At 39.7% G+C, this 23,281-nt stretch overlaps 1 protein-coding gene across 11 annotated transcripts in view; it reads left to right on the forward strand.

Moving 5' to 3' along the window:
- Window positions 1-2,561: 2,561 nt before the first annotated feature.
- Window positions 2,562-23,281, forward strand: part of pard3aa (par-3 family cell polarity regulator alpha, a) — a 655,359-nt gene continuing 634,639 nt past the window's right edge. For 9 of the 11 annotated variants that reach the window (XM_052015670.1, XM_052015679.1, XM_052015680.1 and 6 more), the window contains exon 1: window positions 2,580-3,003. In XM_052015670.1, coding sequence (XP_051871630.1) covers window positions 2,884-3,003 — 120 coding nt within the window. In that variant the 5' untranslated portion in view covers window positions 2,580-2,883. Of the gene's footprint in view, window positions 3,004-23,281 lie in introns of all 11 variants that reach the window. The other 2 variants (XM_052015672.1, XM_052015675.1) reach the window with 1 other exon arrangement.

The following is a 23,281-nucleotide window of genomic DNA, read 5'->3' on the forward strand; positions in this document are numbered from 1 at the left end:
ATCAGAGGGCATGAGCAATAAGGAGAGGTTGGATAAATTTGAGTTGTTTTCTCTGGAGCATCAGAGGCTGAAGGGAGACCTGATAGAAGTTTATAAAGTTATGAGGGGCATAACTTTATAAGGTTATGGGAGGGTAGACTGTCAGAGTATTTTTTTTCCAAGGTAGAATTATCAAGTACTAGAGGACATGCATTTAGGGTGAGAGGGGGAAAGGTTAAAGGAGATGTGCAGGGCAAGCTTTTAACACAGAGAGTGGTGAGTGCCTAGAACAGGCTGCCAGGTGTAGTGGTGGAAGCAGATACAGTAATGGTGTTTAAGAGGCCATTAGATAGACATATGAATATGCAGAGAATGGAGGGATATGGATCATGTGCAGGCAGAAGAGATTTAGTTTAGTTTGGCATCATGTTTGGCACAGATGTTGTGGGCCGAAGGGCCTGTTCCTGTGCTGTGAGAGATGTATATAAAAGATCTTAGATGGAGTTGGTCTGAAGAAAGTTCGAGGGATATGGAAAGGTTCAGACAAGAAAATTTTAAAATTTGAGAGAATGTCAAACTTGGAGGTCATGCAAGATGATGGTGAAAAATGATGATGATCATGTGAGTCTGCCTATAATTTTGGATGAGCTCAAGTTTGAGGAGGATGCAAGGTGGGAGGTCAGTAGGTAGACAGAAATGGAGGTAATCAATGCATTGCTCAGGACTTCAGCAGTGGATGAGTTGAGAGATAAGGCCAGAAGTTAATAATATTATGAAAGTTGAAGTACGCTGTTCTTGTGGATGAGAGAAAAAGAGCTTGGAAGCTCAGCAGTGGATCAAATGCAAACCGAAGGATTGGGATGGTCTGGTTCAGGTTCAAACAGTGGTCAAGGAGAGGGATGTTGGTGTTCAGGAAACATAGTTAATGGTGGGCATAGAAGCCAATGAAGTCACCTTGTAATAACTTCACTAAGTTAGTCTTTACCTCAAAACATGCTGTTTGGGTAAAATGGCAATTAAAAATATATATTTGAGAATGAAACAGAGGTCAGCGTTTGAGGATCTTTCTGAAAGATTTGACAATCATTTAAAAAAATTAGAATATGTTAAAAGACTGAATAGGAAGAAATCATTTCCCCTTTTGAGAAGTCAGTAAGACGTGGGTGGGTCATGAGCCAGATATTAGAATTGCAGAAACTTCAGGATCTGGAAGGAAGCCATTTGGCCCATCGTGTGTGATAGTCAAAAAAGGGCTACCCAACCTCATCCCACGTTGCAGCACTTGGTCTGAACCCCACCACTCACGCTCTTCAGATACACCTCCAAGTACCGTTTGCCTTGGGTATTTCTGTCCCCAACTGCAATACCCTTCCTCCATTTTGTACATCCAGCTGCAAAATAAATGTCGACTGTCTATTTCTCTCCATAGATCCTGCCTGACCTGCTGGGTTCCTCCAGCATTTTCTGCTTTGCTCCAGATTCCAGCATCTGCAGCCTCTTAGGTTGACAAAATATTCACGATGAACCCTGCCTTCGAACTCTGCCTCAACACATAGATTATCTTTTTGCATAACTTCTCAGTTGAATAAGATTGGCTTTACCCGTATTTAGAATTTTCACTTTTTTTTTGTGTTATTTTTCCTTAACTCCCCTAAATCACAAAAGTTCTCCTTCCAGTCTTATTGCTCAGGGCTAAATCCAGTACCCCCAATTCCCTCCATGAGGTTGCTACATGCTGGATTAGAAACTTGTATATATCTCAACACTTTGGATTCTTGGAACATGAATTGCTCTGTACAGTTGACAATGAAGATATTGCATCCAGTGTGAAGATGCGTAGTAGAATCTGGAGTCACTTGAGGGGATTGTGGGGAGTAGAAAATGGGATTAGTGGAGGTGGGTGGTGAGGGGCACGTTTCCGCGCTGTATGACTCTAAACTGCTGGCACGGTAGTGTAATGGTTAGCGTAACACTATTACAGCGCCAGCGACCTGGGTTCAATTCTAGCCACCGTCTATAAGGAGTTTGTACCTTCTCCCCATGTCTGAGTGGGTTTCCTCCAGGGTCTCCAGTTTCCTCCCACATTCTAAAAAAATGTATGGGTTAGGAAGTTGTGGGCATGCTATGTTGGCGCCGGAAGCGTGGTGACACTTGCGGGCTGCCCCCAAAACATTCTACGCATAAGATGCATTTCACTGTGTGTTTCGATGTACATGTGACTAATAAAAGTATCTTATCTTTTCTTATCTTATATATTTTCCAGTGGTCACTGCATAAGCAACAATCTACAGCAAAGAAAGGCACATTTATTTTCCACTGGGTCAGGATGCTGAGGCTAAACATCTTGTCTATGAAACCATCCAGCACGTAGGCTGGGGGAGGAGGACTTTGGGCGGGTCGTAACAGTAAATCTGGCCAAGTTAATTTTGTTAAATCTGCTCCCGAGAGTGCAATTTTGTTGAATGTGTCCCAGGAGTGCGGATTGTCTTCGGCGAAGGCTTGGGGGCTGGAAATACTTCGCTTTCATGCGCTTGGCGTTGGGAGGGTGGCAGTACAGGGAACGGCCAGAGTGCGGAGACACTGGGTGGCGCCTTGTCCGCTCCCTCGGCTCAGGCTCGCTCTCTGTGCGGGAACACTGCGCTCGGTTCCCACAAACAGGAACAGGTGGCCGCAGACGGGCAGGCAGAAGCGCCGAGCGTAGCCCGCTCGCACACTCACCATGGACCCCGCTTCACAGCACACGCGGAGGGCCAGAGTGGAATAAACACAGGCTTTGCTGCCCCCCACCCTGCGAAATCAAGAGAAAATTGTTCTTTATTTTATTGGAGGGGCTTGGATTTACGGTCCGAAGCGACCTTGCAGATTTATATATTATTTATAGCTACGTTGCTGTGGAAAGGGGGAATGAAAGTGACCGTCTGCTTCGCGAGAACCAGGGTGGTTGTCCCTTGCGGAGATGGAGCCATCACCGTGCACAGCCTCATCCAGCAAGCCGTCACCAGGTACCGCCGAGCCATCGCCAAGGTGAGTGCGGGAGGAGAGAGGTGGCCGGACGGAGCGGCTCGGATCCGGCTTCGACACAATGTAGCGAACGGCCGCCCGGGCGGGTTCCCTCATGTATCCAAGGAGCAGCCGGGAGCAACATGGCGCTCCTCGATAGTCAGGCTGGATACAAGGTTTCAACACTTAAGGACGAGTGGAGAATTTGGGGGGGGGGGGGGGATAAAAGTACAAACTGTAGCTTTTAAGTCTTCTTCCCCCTCCCCCCCCCTCACCACCACCTTTCCCAGCCAAGTTTAAGGCGGAAAGTTTTTAGTAACTTTGTCTCAAGGCTGGTTCTCCGTTTGCCCCTCCGCAACTCTGCTTTGTGAGTCTTTTGAAGTGTGCATTTTTGTGAGGTGAGCTGTGTGGTTTGAGGATTGGGAGTTGGAAGCAGGCTGACTCAACTCCAGCCCGAGGCTTTCCCAGGAATGGAGGCCGCGGAGAGTGGCTGCCAAGTGTTTTGACAAGAGTTGCTGGCCTGAACATTTTCAGGCGAATTATTAACCCTACAGGTCAGGCGTAATTGTGAGTTAAATCAAATTGCGCGATGCCCATTGTAATTACCGAGAGGAAAGAATGTTTTCTTTCCCATTTCGAAGGAAGCTTGTCACGGAGCCGATTAGATTAGCTGGACCTCCCAATCTTGTTTCTTGGGGTTCCAGGGCCACATTTTAAAGCGTGAAGTAAAATATTAAGCGAAGGTTTATCCTTGGCTGGCAACAAAATAAAGTCCTTGACGTGCTGGTATCGATTCGTAATTTACATTCGTCCCAATTATCTTAAGTTGATTATCAACATGAAGGAGAACCCTTTCAATGTGTGCTGCTGCAAGCATTGTAGGCCGGGGTCCACTTTGTAATTTCAAAAGTATGAAAAAATAAACGTGTACACCTCATTTTCACGTCCGTTAACAGACCATAACTTTTGTTCCAGTTATGAGATTTAAATGTTGTGGCTATTTCTTAAAAATGAAATGCATTTTTAAACCAAAATTGTACACCAATGTATGTTCGTTCTGGTGTAACCACGGCTATATGATTAGCTTCAGTAAAGCCCTGACGAATGTTGCATAATTTTCATGACCCTGTGGATTATTTTGAAACACTCTGAAACGTTGTGATTTGATATTACCATTATGTGCATTTTTTAAATCACTTGATGAAATAATAATAAATTTGGGCAACGCTTTTGCTTTACCATTAACGGCAATCTTGTGTTTTTGAGGGAGAGATCGGTGAGTTGGAGAAAGGAGGATTTTTTTTTGCTGACCAATCGAGTTCTTAATTTGACAAGCTGAGCTTGATATTGAGTTGAACTGGTTGAGGTTTGGGTTAGGATGCATTATTCATTAGTGGAAAGAATTAAATTACTTTATGAATGGTATAACATTTTGATCAATAGCCTAGATCCATAGGAGACTATAATCAGATAAGAGTAGAAGCCTGATGTACATCTTCTGTGTCACCGTAACAGTCCAAAAATAAGTTAATTAGCAAGCAGTTATGTCCCTGGATGAAAACTGTGATTAATTTTGTGAATGTTTGCATCTATGATTGCAGCTATTCCAGACTATGCTCTATAACCATTAAAACATTTACCTGTGCAAGAAACTTGTCAAAAGATTTTTCAATAATTGGCTGTTCTTTCACACCAAGTCTCATTGAAGGGCATATAACAAAAATTGTGTTTAATGTGGTCCATGAACATTTGAAAAGTAACTGCTGTTAAGGAAGAAAAAGGGGTTTCAAATCTAGATTTTTAATGGATGATAAAAGCTAGTTATAAAGAACAAATTGATTCCCAGGGTTTATATGTAAGGGCAATGAAAATAAATGGAAGGAGATGATAAATTGTGCTTAATATTGGTGGGGAAGGAAGGAGCTTGTTAAAATGTAATCTCTACATAAATACAGGTCTCCTGGGATGATTCAAAAACATTTTACCAACATTATTACTTTTGAAGTACAGCCACCATTGATAAGTTGGGAATGGTGGCAGTTTTGTGCACAACAAAGTCTCTCAAAATAGTGAAGTGTGCAATTTGTGGTGGTGAAGTTGATGAAGCGCTTTTGGAAAAATATTGGTAATGTCATTATTGAGGTTTGATTATACAGACTCTCCCACCTGAAAGTGATTGGTTAGTTGGTTACAGTAATTAACAGCAGCCATTGCAAGAGTGAATAAGTTGCAGGGCTACATGGAGAGGGGGAGTGGAAGTTGTGGGATGGATCTGCTGGGCCAAATCGCTTTCTCCTTTGTCACAAGTGACTCGCTCTTCTGAAAATGACGTCCTCCATTAATGCCATTCCTGTAATCTTCGTCTGGACAACCCAGAACGTACCAAAGGGAAGGCTGGGCTTTCAATAACTGACATGAGTGGAATACAATGTGCATTCTTTGTTACCATATTCTATGAAATAATTTGATCTCTGAAATAGATTCAGCTTTGATTCACTGGAGTGTCATTCAATTTTGAAACTCGGGGGAGGGGGCAGTCCAGTTGTTTCACTGGAATAAGGAAGGTTGCATGAATGTATAATTTTTTATGTAAATAGTGAAAGGCAGTTTCCTCTGACGAGTGAACTTGTAAGAGTGAAATAGTATTTTGAAATGGGGGGTGGAGTGAGTTTACATTCTGTATTCTTCTGAAGGAAGACCAGTCAGATTGACTGCTGCGCACTGTTGTTGCTTCCCTCTAGTTTCATCTGACATTTCATCTCACCACATCGTCATTCTCTTCAAGATGTTTAAACTGTACAATACTTTGCCACAAAATAGATTTTGACATCAATTCAGTGTCACCATTTCAGGGAAAATTAGACGAATGCTTTAAAACAAAATGAAAAACATTTATCTCCGTGTGATATGCAATGTGTGCAAGTAGTTTACCAGCACTCTCCAAGGCTAACTTGGGTTGATATCAGCTCACTACCAACATTATCAGAGAAATTGCTCAACAGTGGAGTGCCGTGCTTGATACTCATTTGAAGAAAGTTAACTTGAGATCAGGTTATTTGGATAAGCAGCAGAGGTGATAACTAAATATATACTCTCTGTTAAATTTTTTTTGTGTGAGTACATGTATGATCTTAACACTTTTTAAAAAAAAATCTTTTGTTGTTGGGAGCATAACTGTTCGCTAACTTGGTTTAAATGGCCAAAAACATAGCAAGCTATTCTTGTCAGCGTGGTGGTATTTTCCGGTTGCTAGGCAGTCCTAAAGTAAAATGATGCTTGTATTTGTATAATTGGCATCCAGAAGTTGAAACCCAGCTCTCTGCTAAGAATACATAATTCATCTCAACAGATTTGGTTTACTTCATGAAATGCATGATGACGTGATACCTGAACTGAAGATCCTTGTTCATGATGTATTGCTTTTATCTCTCTTTTGATATTAACTATGCTTGAAATTGCAGCTCTGCAATATTTATTCATGGCGGTTTCAAACTGCTCTCTCTGCCTGCTTTATTTTTACATTCCACGGTATCTCGTAACCAGGCATTTAATTCTAGGATGCAATACATTCATAGAGTTATCTTCTTGCCTCTTTATTTTTTGCTTATAATACCTTGGCTTCATAAAGCCAGCTGGTTGTTAAATGTACACTTCACCTGAAAAGTTATTTGACAGTGTAATGTGTGGATCACTCTACCAACAGATCTGTGCACATGAATTACACTTTACTTGCTTTGAGACTTGCTCCTTTCTCGAATGAATTTCTTCATTGTTAAGTTAATTTGTTTTCTATTAGTTGGTTTCAAAGCACATAGGTTATTTTAGTCTCCTAATATCCATCAATATATATTGCACATAATCAATATCCATTTTACACTATGCACTAACTGCTTGGAGTTGTATTCCAGTCCAGAGGGAAAGCCACAAGGCAAAATGACTTGTTGCCAAGTGGCTGCAGACCCACAAGATGGAAGAGTTAGTTGCCGTTCCATTCATTGGGGTTGCTTGTTGGTCATTGGAAGAAATAGAAGTGATCAGCACAAACTCTGATGCCAAAACTTGTTTCTGTTTTGCCTTAATATAGAGTTCAGTTATTATCTAACTGGATGGAGAACAGGCTGACTGGTGAATTCCTGTTCCCATATTCACCTCGTTGACACTGCAGTAACCAGAATGATGTTTTAAATCACAATGATGGGTGAAAAAATAGTTCCTTTTAATATTTGAAAGAATAACCAATTATTAATAATATGGATATTTTGAAGGCTTTATTTTGTTCCAATTGCATGAAATTTCTTGGTATATACTTGGGCACATAATTGTGGAACAATGATCCTATTGCTTTCAGTAAACGTGTCTAATTTCAACCAAGTGCTCTATCCACGTTCATTAAGTGTCCCAAAAGCCTCATTGAACTCCATCTCTATTTGTAATGATTTTGTATCTCGATACTCTCCCCACCCATCCTCCATCCGTCTACTCCTCAACCCAATCGAGACGCTTATTTTCCAAAAATTCTTCATTCGTCCCACTAAAATGCAAGCCCTCAGACTTGCATATTTTAAAGCTTATTTACCAATTGCATGCTTATTAATAGATATCCTTATTTTATCATAGTTATCCATGAAAAGATAAATTGAATTAAGCTAATTAAAACAACACACGTTACCAGTTAAAAATCAATAAGTAAAAAATTTAAGCTATATCCAACAATTCATTGAATAAGCATAGTGAAGTGTTCAAATACTGACCACATTTCTGAATCATTTTAATGGTATACTTGAACCGTGTTTCAAATCAGGAAGTAGAGTTAAAGGATAAACAGTCCAGTGGTCTTCCAAAGAATGTCAACTACTTTTTGTTCCTCCCTTTTTCATGTTTTGAGTAATTTGTGCACCTTTAATGGCTGTTGAGGTCTTGTTTCCACAGACAGCATGTTTTAAGAGGTGCAGTTTTTCCATTACTCCTATATATTATTTAAAAATGTTTAATAACTATTATAATGCAAATATATTGCCAGTAAAAAAATGTTGCTTGCATCTTCATGGGCACTGTTCATAAATCACTGTCTCAGATGCATTACAATGCATAGTATTTTAAAAATTAAGCAGTCTAAGTTGGCAACTACTAGATATAACTTCATATGGTCATTGGAGTCGTTAAATGCAAGAGAGGCAATTCTCTTCCTGCTTTGCTGTATCTCCTCATTTTCTCTCAAATGACTTTAGATTTTGTCATGTATATTGTTGATGGCTACAGGGAAGGAAAGAGTTTTTCTCTTTGGGTCACTTTAGTCATCATTTTTTGTGAGTCACTCATTTGCTTAGCATAGGCCACGTACCAGTTCGTGATCATTGAACACTGTCAGTCCCAAAAAGCTTATTCTGTGCCATTTTGTGGAGAGGCTGTTGCAAATCATGTTTGATGCATCGTTATATAATCATCAAAAGTACTGCGCAGTGGGAGGCTATTTGGCCCTTTGTGACCATATTGTTGAGGATTAATTTTGAAAATCCAGTTCAAATGGATTTGTTGGGTAAAAGAATTAGCCGTGAACTTGGTTGCATTGGAGTTAAAATTTTTCAATAAACAGTGTTTAGAGCAAACAGTATGAGCAGGAAAAAATACGTATGATGAAGATGCTTTTAATTCATGTACATATGTACAGTTGGAGTTCTGTGAGCGAGCAGACCTCCTCAGCAGTGTAAGCGGAGCTCAAGTTGCTAATGAAGACCAGGTTGTGCTGCAAAATTGCACTTACAGACTTAACTCTTTCCTTCCTATTTGCTGTCGCACGTAGCTGGAAGTTCAGTCAAGATCATTAGTTTAGATTACTCAACCATGAGTAACAGTGAAGGATTGTATTAATACTGCTTGTGCATTTTTTCTATCTAAACACAATTATCGCTATCTTGCTTTCTGTTTCCCCCCACTTGGAGAGAACGGCCTGGTTTCAGCTCTGTGCTGACCCTAAGTAACATGGATAAGGAAGTTAAATGTTGCTGAACAATGCAGCACATTCATGTGGACAGCATACTATGCCAAGAGTATTTCTTTATTATTATTGTTTGTCTTTTAATTAACCATTAAGATTGCAAATTGTGTTATCTTGTTGCACTGGGGTGTCAGTAATGTAGTTTGGCAATCTTCTGCACTGCATATGATGTATGTGCTCCTATGACCAGTTCCACCCCTTCCACAACATCCACAGTAATTCCAATGTCAGGAAGGCATCAACAGGTTGTGAGGCCGATTTTCCAGAGAATGAATAAGAAAGCAAAGGGGAATTTGTATATCATTCTTTGTGACTTTCTGAGAGATTCGTATGGCATAATTGTTTATCCTCTGACTCAAAAGTGTGAGAAGAGACATGTCTGGCATTGAATAGGGTGTGCAAATTGTTCACAATCATGGAAACAAAATTAGCTTGTAAAAAAAAAAGAATGCATCTGGCCAATGTATCACTAACGAGATAAGGCAAATGTTTTGAATTTGTATGTTGAAACCATAATGCATTGCTCAAAAGCTGATGCTTTGACTTTAATAATTCTTGTTTAAAGAATATTTTCATTCAAAAGCAGAATATTAATCAATTCTATTTTCTGTTGAATTAATATTTGAAAGCTGAATATCTGAAAAAAAGAACCATTGTTTGAGTATTTCATAAACCAAGCTGGTAGCTGAAACATTGCTGGTTTCATGCATTTTAAGGAAATCTTTTTGTTCTATTAGATTGAGATTTTATAATCATTATACCACATACGTAGAATATTTGTTTTTATGTTTTGTAGTCAATATTTTTGAAAGAGAGGGCAGTGGACCACTTCTCAGTTATCTGGTTAAGCAGATTGCCTCTCAAAATGACAAACAGAATTGTTGCTCAAATTTACTTTCGTATTGAAATATTGGTCTATGAATTTGTCACCAGGACAAGAGAGTTAAATTTACTCATGTACAAACCACTCACCTGAAATTTCAACTAAAGCAATAGTAGACTAAAAAGAAGCTCAGCTTATTTTATCTTGGGTGCATACAAGTTACCCTTTTGTTAACACTGTGTTTAAAAATAGAATTTGCATAAAATGCAACTGCTGGAGAAGAGTCTTCCTGGTTGTGCATTTGCCTGAAGCATGGTACACAAGGGATGGAGAAAGAACCTAGAACATTACGGCACAGTACAGGCCCTTCGGTCCCTGATGTTGTGCTGCCCTTTTAACCTACTCGAAGATCAATCAAACCATTCCTTCCCACATACCCAATCATTTTTCTATCATATTTTAAAAGTAGACTGCAGAACACTTTGAGTTAGGATTGTTGGAATATGTACTTAGCCACAGGAAACCTGTTATTTATAAACTTGCAACTTTTTAGTGGGCTGGTTCTTCTCACTATAATAACAAAATTGTGAGGGGTTTAAAAGGAATCCTGTTCAGGAATTCAAGTCTAAGGATTAGGAAGCCAAATTTAGCAGTTGAGAGCTTGAAGAATAGGCATCAAATGTACGTCATGGAAGGATCACCAATGATGTCTTTAGATGATGTGCTGTCTGTTGCTCAGTTGGAATTAGACCAGCACTACTTGGCTTTAGACAAAATGGCAACTTGAATCAAAACATGGATACAAGAGTTTATGCCTGGAGGAGAGGTGAGGATACCCATTCTCAATCAGAAAACAGGATTTGACTGAGAGTATCCTTTAGGGGCCCAATCAGAATAAAATGGGAAAACTCTAATTGGAATTGTATCCAATTCATGAAAAGCTGGTTTTGGTTGCTGGAAGTTGGTCATCATAGACCCAGGACATCAGTCCAAATGGCACTGCCTCTCTCCTTGACCCTGCTACCTTCAGTGCAATTGTGTTAGGAAGAGTGTTGGTGTGTCTTGACTGCTCAGCTTTATTCACAACCCCACCCACTATAATGTAATGTGTCTGAGAGAGCAGGATGGAGATTGAGTGGCTCACCACCTAATCTTGAGTGACTCTCTGCCTTCCACAAGTATTGAAGATTGGCTTGGTGCTCTTGTAACAATACTTGCGTAACTGGAAACAGCACTTTGCCGCTGTGTGAACAGTCATCAGCTCGTCAAACTTAATTGGACATGGTGAAGAGCAGCATCGCCATGGGAATGCTGTCACCTCCCTAGCTATATTGCCACACCAACCAACCAGGCTTCTATATTTATGCCAGTTTATTTGTTATCATTTGTGGAATATATTCTTGCTCTTTGTTTTGGTCACTTTTCTACAATATGGACCAAAAGTGCAGTTGTTAAAAGAGAAGGTGCACCACACACACCTCATGCCTAATCCCTGAGAACAATTATCTTTGGAAGTGCTGTCACCCTCAGTAACATCTCTCTAGTCATTCAGACAGATGAACCACAGCCGGTATTTCATTGGTGTGTACGACAGAAGCAACAAATGGCAAATTTTTGGATCAGCTCATCTTCCTTTCGCTGGCTTTTCCTTTATCAAGGGTCACAGTCTCGTCTTTCTGGCAGTGCTAATCTGCCTGAAGCCATTTGAATACTGAAACAGAAAATGCTGGAAACTTTCAGCAGGTCAGACAGCATCTGTGGAAAGAGAAACTGTTAACGTTTCAGGTTGAAGACCTTTAATCGGGAACTGGAAAATTGGGAAAGCAAGTTAGTTTTAATGCACAGAGAGGGTGAGGGAGAGATAGACAGGACAAACAGAAAAGCTCTGATGGGGTGGGGGGGGCGGGATGGCTCAGATTACCATGGTGATATGCTCTTATGAAATCATTTGATTGAAAGATTAATGACAAGAAGAGGGAGAGAACAAAATAACATGTAGAAGCTGTGAAACACAGGTCAGAGCTGTTGGATAGAGCTCAAATTAGAAGAATGTTGGAAATTCCCAGCAGAGTAGGCAGCTTCCATGGTGAGAGAAAATCTTAGATGGATAACCTTGCAGCAGGAACTGCAAGGTGGGATTGGTTTGGGTAACTCTTGAGCATGGACACAGTGGGTGGAATAACCTCATGTTGGAAGTTTGCTATGATAGTCCAATTAATTATCTGTCAGCTGCTGTGATTTTTCAACATCACTATGGCATGGAAATTGTAACTGAACCATCTTGCTGATGGCGGAGAGTGTAGATTTTGAATTTTAAAGCTTTTTGATGTCTCTTTATTGGTTTCCTATTTTTATTTCAGACTTAAGGCATCTGCATTTTATTGATTTTGAAATCTTAAACCTTTTTAACACTTGGTAGTGGCTTGGCTCCCTGGCAGTAGGCTGTACCTAGTTATCAGTTCGACAGTGACTATGACAGTGCGTTTAAATATATTATCTCAGAGGGAGAACATGAATAGTAAGTCCAAAAGACAAACTTCGAATTTGGTTGCAGTAACAAATATAAATGCCCTCTTTCTCTGTGCCTACTTGCACGCCTCGATCATTGTTTTATCTCTCTGGAAGTTAAGCCGACAAGAAGTTTGTGTTAATACATTGTAATTTCAGCAGAAGAGGTTGAGAAATTGAGGAACAATGTTACTATTTATAAGAACACTGCAAATCCTTGGCAGAATTTCTGGCAGATAACTGGGAGGTGCTTCATTGAAAATGGCTTTTTCTTTGCTCCCTCCTGCTTTTTGCACTTTTTTGCCCATAAAATAGAGTAGCAGAATTAATCTATTTGGCCCATGAAGTCTGCTTCGCCATTCAATCATGGCTGATCTTTTTTAATCTCCTTTCTCCCCATAACCCTTAACCCCCTTACCAATCAAGAGCCTATCAATCTCTGCCTTAAATATACCAAATATACCCCATGACTTGGCCTTCACAGCCCCTCTATGGCAATGAATTCCACAGATTCACCACCCTGTTCACATCAAATGTTTTCCATCTCCATTTTATTGGAAGCATTGACGATATGTAATGCAACGAGCACCATGTGATCAGATGACACTGAGTGCCCGTGAACTGTCTCAATGTGTAAGTCAGTCCAGCTGTAGTTGAACATATCCTTAGCAAAATTATTTCGTGAGTTTGCTATTCCATCCAGCAATAGCTATTGGAATTAAATTTCAAATCTGTAATGTATAAACTATTAGCACAGTATGTTTATCTTAACATTTTAAAAATAAAAATGTCTTTAATCATTTCTTGGCAAGAAGAGCATTTATTTATTGAGCCTTTCACAGTCTGAAATGTCCCAACCTTGATGTCAATGAAGTAAAAATGAATCATTTTTGTATTCCTCAACCTGTTTTTTTCATGTATCATAAAATATTCCCAATGTTGAGGTAATTAATGATTGTTAGGTCTGGATCTTAAATTAGATCATCCCAATGGGGACCTGCAGGTGTGTAGATCAGGCAATGTAAGGTGGGATTGGTTTTTGTAACAATTCTGTCAACATGAATCAATGTGATGAATGGCTTCTTGTGTTGCTATTTTTCGTAATGATTGTATGATTTGTTGACAGTTACATTGATGTGATTTCCAGTGTTACTAGTGCATGGAACTTGTAATCATGATCATCTTTCTTCCTGAAGTTATTTCATATTTTGATTAAAACTGATTTAGCACCAAGTGAAATATAATAGGAATAGAAGGCATTTAATCAGTGTGGAGACTATTGATGATGCACACTGCACTGTATAATACATTGATGATTATTGATATTGGTAAAGGAAAAGACTGAAATTTATTTTGTTTGTTTCATAACACAGCAACTGAGTGCTTTTGGACCACTCTTTGGATTTGGGGAAATAAGGCTGTCATTTGCAGAGTAAGATCACATAAACAATGGAAATGATATCTTGGTGATTTGGATTGAGAAATACAATGGCCAGGATTTCAAAATAGTGCAAAAGCATTACAGTATTTACGTTCACTTGAGAGGGTAGTTTAATGTCCCATATGAAATTAGAGAGAAACACTCCCTCAATGTCAGCTAAGGTTATTTGCTGAAGTATCTGGCACATGGCTTGACCCCACTATTTTTGATACTGAGCTCAAGATGACACTTTACACATTAAAAAAAAGTTATAAAACCAAGTGATTCGAGTGCCCTGACAAGTGATTCCCATCTTATTGCAATGGAGGGAGCATTGTTTTCTGCAGAGAGAGACAAGGAAAGACTTGATTCAAAATAAAGGTACTGATCGCTTAATGTTCTGGAATTTGCTTCATTATTTTGAGAATTTCTTAGGGCCAAATTAAATTCCATATTTATTGCATATGAACGATGTTACGTGACAGGGAAAGGACGGACTAAAACATGTTCAATATTTATCAGCGGTGAGATTCTGCAGTGTGTTAAATAATTCATTAGTCAGTTCATTCCAGGTGCTCTCTAGATTGGCATACATTTTGCTTTTGTATCAGCATGGAAGAAGGAAATAAGTTTAAGCTCTCTTGGTAACAGAAGGTCTTAATTAACCATATGTCAGTGAGATTTAAAATTAGTTTTTTTTTGGCCTCGGGCTAGGTCAGAATAATTTTGCTGCAGCTAGAATTACTTCATCCACAAATACTCAGGAAAGTTGTACATAATGAATTTGCCTGAACAAGTCTTCAGTTTGGGAGACAATTATAATAATATTTATGATTTTGCTTGATCAAAAATGCAATTTCGGATTGTGTTGTATTTATACATGGAAGAGAAAATACAAATGATTCCCTTTGTTTAGTAAGACAAGAAGAATCAATATTTTGACTTCAAAATAACTAGATTACTTCAAAGGAAATAGGATGTTTGTATTTTTGAATACACCATCTATGTCTGGCAGTTTCATATGTTGCAGATACACGCTTTGAATGCTCAAGGTATTCAGTGAGTAATTATCCAGTCCTAAAACTGAGCTTAAGCAATTGTATTTTACAATGAAACGACAAAATGATTGTATGTTTTACCCAAATAGACATTCATTTCAAACAGGACCATTATAATCTCTTTAAAGTACTGTTGTTAAATTTTTTTTGCTTGTGTGTAACTTTAAAGAAATTTGATTTGCAGATAAATGTGCACAGCGAATAGCTTTGCTTTGGTTTTAACTTGTGTCTGCTCCCCTGTGGAGCACCTTGGAATGTTTTATTATGCCAAAGGTGCTATAAAATGAAAGTTTCTCTAAGGGTTATTTCATCAAAGAAGAGCATTGAAAAGCTTAGGATATTGGACGAAGCTGACGATACATTAAGGTGCTTCCTCCCAGTGTTGCTTTCTCCTTTCAATGAGATTGTGAATTGTATAAGGTAGATAAAGGAGGGTGGTGAAGAAGACCGATGGCTTGCTTGCCTTGATCGGCCATGGCATTGAGTACAAGATTGGGACACCATGTTACAACATAGTTTTTGTAATTTTACAGTTGGTTAGACTGCACTTGGAATATTGTGTGCAGTTCTTCTCACCATGCTATTGCAAGGATGTGATTAAGCTAGAGCAGGTGCACAAAAGATCCTCAAGGATGTTGCCCGAAGTGGAGGGCTTGAGTTATCTGGAGAAATTGGATCAGCTGGGACTGCTTTCCCTTGAGCAAAGGAAGCTGAGGGGTGACCTTCGAGAGGTGTAGAAAATCATGAGGCGCATAGATAGAGTCAATAGTCCCGGTAATTTTCCTGGAGTAGGCAGTTTAAAACTACAGGGCATAGGTTTAAGGTGAAAGGGAAAAGATTTAAAGGTGATTTGAGGGGTAAGTTTTTCACACAGAGGGCAGTGGCTATGCAGAAAGAGGTGGGTACATGGATAGGAAAGGTTCAGAGGGATATCAGCATTCAGATGGGATTAGTTTAGGAAGGCATCTTGGTTGGTCTGGATGTGATGGGCTGAAGGGCCTGTTACTGGTCTCTCTCTCTCTTTTGCTTGCCCTCTCTCTCTCCTTAATTAGTAAGGTGTGTGATATCCAAAAGCAGATATCTGATGTTACCCAATGATCAAAATAAGTTAATGTGGCATTATGAAAAGTTAATCATGTTTGACAAATTTGCCTGAGTTGTTTTAGGATATCGTGAGCAGTGTCAATTGAGAGGAACCTATGGACGTGTTGAACTTGAATTTCAGGGGTTGGAGAGACCACAGCTGGAGTACTATGGTCTCCATAATTGAGAAAGTGAAAAGAAGCAATCTGATAAGGATTCACTTGGTTAATTTCTGGGATGTGAAGGTTGTCCTGTCACAAGCAGCTGTGGACATTAGATCTATATTCTTTGGGGCTCAGAATAATGACAGGTTACCTGAGTGAAACATACAAGATCTTAAAGAGGGCATGACAGGGTAGTTGCTGAGATCTTCCCATGTGGCAGAATCTCAAATGAGGGGAAGTAGTTACAAAATAAGGGGGTTGGTCACTTAAAACTGAGATGTGTAGGAACAACTCCTTGCAGAGGGTGGTAAATTCAAAGGGGGTATTTGAGGAGGAGGTAGATAACTGCTTGAAAGATCAGGGAATTGAGGGCTATGGGGATCTGGCAGAGAAGAGGAAATGAGGCTTGGGGCATATCATCCATGTTCATATACAGATATGGGGCAGGTTGGACGGGCTGAGTGGCGTTCTCCTGCTCCCATTTTCTGATGTTAAATTATTTCTATTAAATCCATTAAGAAAATTTAGAGTTGAAACTTGTGCCCAGAATTACAAAAGCTGCATTATGATTTGAGGTATCAGGTGGAAAAACTCCATTTGATATGGTCTGAATTATGTGTTGATGAACCATTTGTTGTTTAACTTTGGAATCTGTTTGTGACCTGGTACTAAGTCCATGAATGGAAAAATAACCAATGTTGTCTTGCCTGTCAGTCTTGGGCTTTGGGTGGCAGAGTATCTCTGTGGCAGCGCAGCTGTCTAACCTAGGTTTTATTCTCTTCTTGTGCTATATCTGGGGATTTCACGTGTTTTCCTCGTGACCATGTGGGTTTGTCCCAGGTGCTCCAGCTTTGTGTCAGCTCCCAGTGATATGCTGATTCTCGGGTTAATTGACGACTGTGGATTGTCTCTGTTGCAGCTGAGTGTTTGGGGAAAATGAATGGCATGTTAATAAAGGTGTGAGAGAATAGCTTGCAGGGAAAGAGAAGTGGAAATGGAGTTGGTAGGATTTCTCTGAAAGCTGGTTATAGACTCAATGGCCCCTTCTATGTCATAAGGGAATACATGAGAAATTCCTGGGTGTAGCCAATTCCAGCCTGATGTGAAGCTTTGTTTAAAAATTGTCAGGAAGTTTCTCAAATCTCCTGCCAAGTTGTCCAATGAAGTGCCTCATTTTCTTAAATGAAATCAGAGCAGTGATGGCCTCTCCTGCTCTCTTGTAATTTAAGCGAATGGAACGCTGTGTGTATGTCAAGTGTACACGGGGAACCTGCTTTTGATGTGAGCTGAGTTCAACCTGCAGCCAGTGGTTTAATTTGAATCTGTTGACAGCACATTGCAGCACTGTATATAGATATCATAGCAAAGCTGCCATCAGTAAGATAATGGCAGCTGTAGACACACACTCAGATGGAGGTAATTCCAACAAAAGGTCTTGATATAGTCTTAAACTGCAAAGGATAAAATAAGAATGCTTTAGAAATATCCTTGTAATCCGTGGATTGAATTACAATCTTACACTCAGTTCATTGTAAATGTCCCCTGCAGCGCAATCAGCTGCTGAAACCAGCTTGTGTGGAATATTGCAGGGTGTGCTGTTATGTGAGATTGTTGTAGAAGTTTGTAGTTGTGGAGTGCATGTATGTTGATGGAATAGTGGTAGTATAATTTAAGAAGCTATGAATGATAACTGTCCCCTGGTCAGGAGTCTGCTCAGCTGCAACGATGAGGTACTTGGAGTAGGTACCAGAGACTGGCTCACAATCATGAATTGTACCTCGACATCAGTCAGAGGATAAGAGGAAGTGCAAGGTGGAGGGAAGATGGGTGTGGTGTGAGGTGCAGATGAATGTTTAGATTATCCTCTTGATTTGGTACTGTGATCTGCTGAGTCATGGATTGTCAAAGTCAGTGAATGGATTACTACCACATGTATAAACCCAGAGAGTATAGAATCAAATAATGTCATTGCAAAATTTGTTCAATACACTGTTTCTCTGGTGGCTGTTTGGAAAGATGTTACTGTTCCTGTATTTCATAAAATACCTCAGCTCTGCTCTCTGTCACTCCAAAACATGTCTTTTTTTTTCTCTATTCTGTCCCACCTTTTAATATTTTTCTACTTTTGTTTCCTCTTTTTTATTGTTTGTCTGTTTTAAGTGCATTGTCATTGCCCTTCATTTCTATTCTTGTCCAACCATTTATCACTTATGGGAACATAAGCTGAATACATAAACTTTGCTCTCTCTTGAAAATCTCCCATTGCCTGATTCCACAGCACTTGGGTTCTTTACAGCTGGTTGAAGTTAGCCCTCCTCCAGTACTTGGTATTCTTCGATTGTACTTTCCTACAGCTACTCTCAGCCTAATGTTATGATTCCTGTTTCTTTTCTGCTTCAACATGTTCCATTCACCTGACTTCAGTTCCCTGGAACTAGTTTCAGCATCAATTCCTCCTTCATTGAGCTTGAAACATTGATCAAGAAACTTCTTGACACATTACAGGAATTGTGTCCTCTCTTTGGCCCAAGATTTTGTCAATTGCATGATTGATAAGATAAGATATCTTTATTAGTCACATGTACATCGAAACACACAGTGAAATGCTTCATTTGCGTAGTGTTCTGGGGGCAGCCCGCAAGTGTCACCACGCTTCCGGTGCCAACATAGCACGCCCACAACTTCCTAACCCATACGTCTTTGGAACGTGGGAGGAAACCTGAGCACCCAGAGGAAACCCATGCAGACACGGGGAGAATGTACAAACTCCTTACAGACAGCGGCCAGAATTGAACCCGGGTCGCTGGCGCTGTAATATCATTACTCTAACCGCGACACTACCATTGTCACTGCTTATTTCTGCAGTTTGCTCATAAGTGTGCTCCTTGATTCATGTGCCATCATTTGATGTCCAGCAGAATGTAGCTAGCAGATCAGCTCCTCTGATGCTTAATTCTAATCAAGTTATGAATTGAACTGTTGTGCACTGTTCTTATTTGAATGCTTTCTCATTACTTTAGACTCATTCCATTATGTCCGTCTTTTGCTGTGAGCTTTGCATGTTGACGATAATTTGAGTGTCCATTCCTCCCTTTGAACCAATGACCAAATAGAAAGAAGATAAATTGGGCTTTTTAATATAATTGAAGGCAGGGATTTAGAGCCAGCTTAATAGTTATAAATGCTTTTTTCTTTGCTTTTTTACTTCATTTCCCTGCATCAAATGACCAATATTTTAGTTCCAGCATTGTTAAATTTTGACTGCTCCAGTGAATTTGTAGAGAAGACATGATTTGCCACCTCACATTGATACAACATAAACAAAGGGATTCATTCATGCATAACTTCCTGAAATGTAACTAGGGTTTTAATGTGCCAAGGCCCCAAGCATTAAGTAACATGGGTATTATAGGAGTAGTTTGAAAGCATGAAGTCTTGTTCTTCTAAATGTTGTGGGTGGCAGGGTGGGGTAATATCACTAATGAAAGAACCAGTCTTCTATTTCTGTATTTTGTTATTCCCCACCATAAGCGGCGACAAAAATGTTGATGTTGATTGAACATCTTCGTGTAATGGAGCAATCAAAAAGAACCATCTGTAACCATCTGCAGCATGCATCAGAACACTTTCATTTCTGGAGCATCTTTCACACTTCATGCTTATGTCCATGTGCTTCCCAATCACTGTTGTACTTGTTGACATTTGGTACTGCTGTACTGCATGGAGCAAGGCACTCAATTTTGCAAATTGACTGAAAGTGGCCACACAAGTTGAAAGGGTGGTAAAGAAGGCGTATGGCTTGCTTGCTTTTGATTAGCTGAGTCATTGAGTTCAAGAGTCAGGAAGTTATGTTGCAGCTTCATAAAATTCTGGTTACGGTGCATCTGGAGTATTGCATTCAGTTCTGGTTGTCCCATTATGGGAAGGATGTGGAGAATTTGGAGAGGATACAGAAGAGGTTTACCGGGATCCTGCCCGGATTAGAGACCATGTGCTATGAGGAGAAGTTGGACAAACCAGGATTGTCTTCTCTGGGGTGGTGAGGCTGAGGGGAGACCTGACAGAAGTTTATAAAAACATGAGAGGCGTAGATAGTGTAGACAAACACTATCTTTTTCCCAGGGTTGAAATGTCTAGTACTGGAGGGCATACATTTAAGGTGAAAGGGAGAAAGTTCAAAGGAGATGTGCGGGGCAAGTTTCTTTTTTACACAGTGGTGGGTGCCTGGAATGCACTACCGGGGTGGTGGTGGAGGCAGATATGACAGAATGGAGGGATATGGACCATGTGCAGGCAGAAGGGATTAGTTTAATTAGGCATCATTAGCTTAATTAGTTCGGCACAACATTTTGGGCCAAAGGGCTTATTCCTGTGCTGTATTGTTCTAAAGCAGTCTTCTGCAAATATCAGAGTGAAAATGACCTGCTATGTCTTTGATAGTGAGTGATGGATAAATATTGGCAAGGACATCTGGCATAATTCCCCTGACATCAAAAATATTACCAGTATTTTTAGTCAAAATTATATTTTGATGTGTCTACAAATAAATTGTAGTTTGTTTTAGATCTTCTTGGAGATTATTATCGCAGGCTTGAAACTTGGTATTGAATAGAGACCAATTATTTTCTTGGCTAATCCTTAAATTAGTTCATTAGAAGAAAATGTGCAAGTTTACAAAATGTGTAAAGTATTAATGAAGGCTTAAATTTATATCCACCCATTCATTGCCTGTTGGGGAATGATGCAACGAGTTGTCCTCAAACGAATCAAGCTGTCGTTTTTTCCCTAACGAGTGCACAGCTTTCAGTCAGTAAATTGAATGATTCAAATCAACAAATTGACATTTCAGGTTGTCTCGTATGTCTTTTGAATGCTATAGAATTTGACCATGTGCTCATTGTAGCCAGATATGCACAGATTTTAATACAATTAGATTTTGGGGAGAGTGCTGCAAAGGCAGGTCATCGTTCCTTTCCCGATTCCATAATCCTCATGATTGGAGATGAATATAGTCTGTGCAGATTTCAGAATCGTAGGAGACTTCAGTATCAAGGGAAGTTTATAATTGGTGATGCGTTGCTGCTGTTAATTTCCCCACTGGAGTTGTCTCGAAGGCACATTTCCCTGCTGTGTTCCTCTTTTTTGGAATTATTTTTTATCTTGCTGTTATCAGTAAAGATAATGAAGACTCCGCTTCACTGTCCACTCGGGTTGAAAACTTTTATGTTTGGCCAATTCACGGTGGACTAGACCTGCTGCCTGGAATGGTAGTCACGATCCCCAAACAGCTGCATGTACCTGGGCTGGTTGTGGAGGGTCTGGTTGGTCCTTTCTGCACTAAAACCAGTGGTGTTTTACAGATGCCAACTGGGCTTCTGGCACTGCTGTGGAAGACTTGCTTGAAATGCTCTGTATGGCCTTTGACAGTGACAAAACTGGAATTGGAGCTTTGCCAATTTTGAAACTTATAAGTCATTTTAATAGTTTATACATCTCTGGTATTGAGGTATTTGAAATTGAGGAACATAATCAAAAAATATTAAAACTCTTTCAGAGTTAAAAAAAACTTAGAAAGCTACATTTAAATAATTTAAAACATTGAAGGAAAAGAATTTTCTTGCTTTTTGCCTCCAAATCTGTCTGTTTACAGTCTCCAATTAAACCAGGTGGTTTTGTTCCCATGTCACATGTGAGTGATATGATCTGGCACTGGATCTCAGAGTTAATTCCCCACAGTAAGTGGTGGGGAATCCCAAGAAAACAGAACTGTTGTTGGATTCCCTGGGGAATTTGGTGCAGGAGAAAATGGAAAGATTTGCCCAAGCCTTTGTGTTTCACAGGACACGTATGCAAATTTGTTGCTCAATGGCCACTTAAGTAGCTGAATGTCAGCAGTTCTGGCAAAACTCTGTGCAATCTATCCCATTGGAATAAGAAAGCAAATAACTTTCGTGTTCTTTTCATTTTTTTTGGACTTCCCTGAGAAGTTTACATCAATTATTTGCTTTCACAACCACTGACTGTTAAAAGCCAGGATAATATGGCAACTAAAGCAGAAATCTAAAGAACATGTGAATCTGGTCAATGATTTTTCAGCAGTAATGTAACTAAATATCAATTATTGGAATTGGTTTATTGTTGTCACATGTACAAAGACGCAGTGAGAAGTTTTTGTTTACATGCCATCCAGTCAGACCACCCCATACACAAGTACATTGGGGTAGTAAAAAGGAAACCAGAATGCAGAATATTGAGTTAAAGTTGCAGAGAAAGTGCAGTGCAGAAAGACAAATAAATTGTAAGGGCCATGAAGAGGTAGATTGTGAGATCAAGAGTTCACCTTTTAGCATTTGAGAGGTCGCAAGATGATGATCATTTGAAGAGATGGAGGATCTGTGGATCTTTTGCTCGGTAATGATTTGGAAGATAATTTTGACCAGGATACCTGGCAAACCCCGGTTAATTTTTAAATTTATGAAGCCTCACTGAGTAATAAAGTCTCTTTGATAACTTGTATCTTTCTTGCCATATAAAACGATACCTTGAAATATCCATTTTTAATTTCATGAGCTTTGCAAATTGTCACACCATCTTATAATCTTGCTCACAATGTGAACAAGTGCACAAGATATGGAAGCAGCCCCTTGCACTTGCATAGCCATTCAATAATAACTGACATTCATAGTCATACTGCACAGAAATGGGTCCTTTGGCCCACCACGTCCATGCCAATCTTTTCTCCCGTTTACATTAATCCCATTTGCCTGCTTTAGGTCTGTATTCTTTTATTCCTTGCCTATTTAGGTGTCCATCTAAATGCCTCCTTAAAAATAGAGATTGTATCTGACTCCACCATCTCCTCTGGTGTTAGTTCCAGATCTCAACCTCACTCTGTGCAAAACAAAAACCTTCCATTTAAGTCCCCTTTGAAACTTCTTCCTCTCACCTTCAAGCTATTTCTTCTTGTTTCTGATTGCTCAACCTTGGGGGGGGGGGGGGGGAATAATTTTGACTATTGACCCTATCTATTTCTCTAAAAATTTATGTACCTTTATCATATACACCACTAAAAAAAAGTTATATACCTCTATATTCCTCCATTCCCACTGTACCATTGTCACAATGACATACGTGCAGTTTGCATCTGCATTTATTGCATGTATTGAGATGCTAATGCATATGAGTTTCCATTCTTGTCTCAGAACTTCACTAAATGCTTTGACAGTCTTCAAAATATTATTTTGCAGTTTC

This window comes from Pristis pectinata, chromosome 5, assembly GCF_009764475.1.
Source record: "Pristis pectinata isolate sPriPec2 chromosome 5, sPriPec2.1.pri, whole genome shotgun sequence".
NCBI lineage: Eukaryota > Metazoa > Chordata > Chondrichthyes > Rhinopristiformes > Pristidae > Pristis > Pristis pectinata.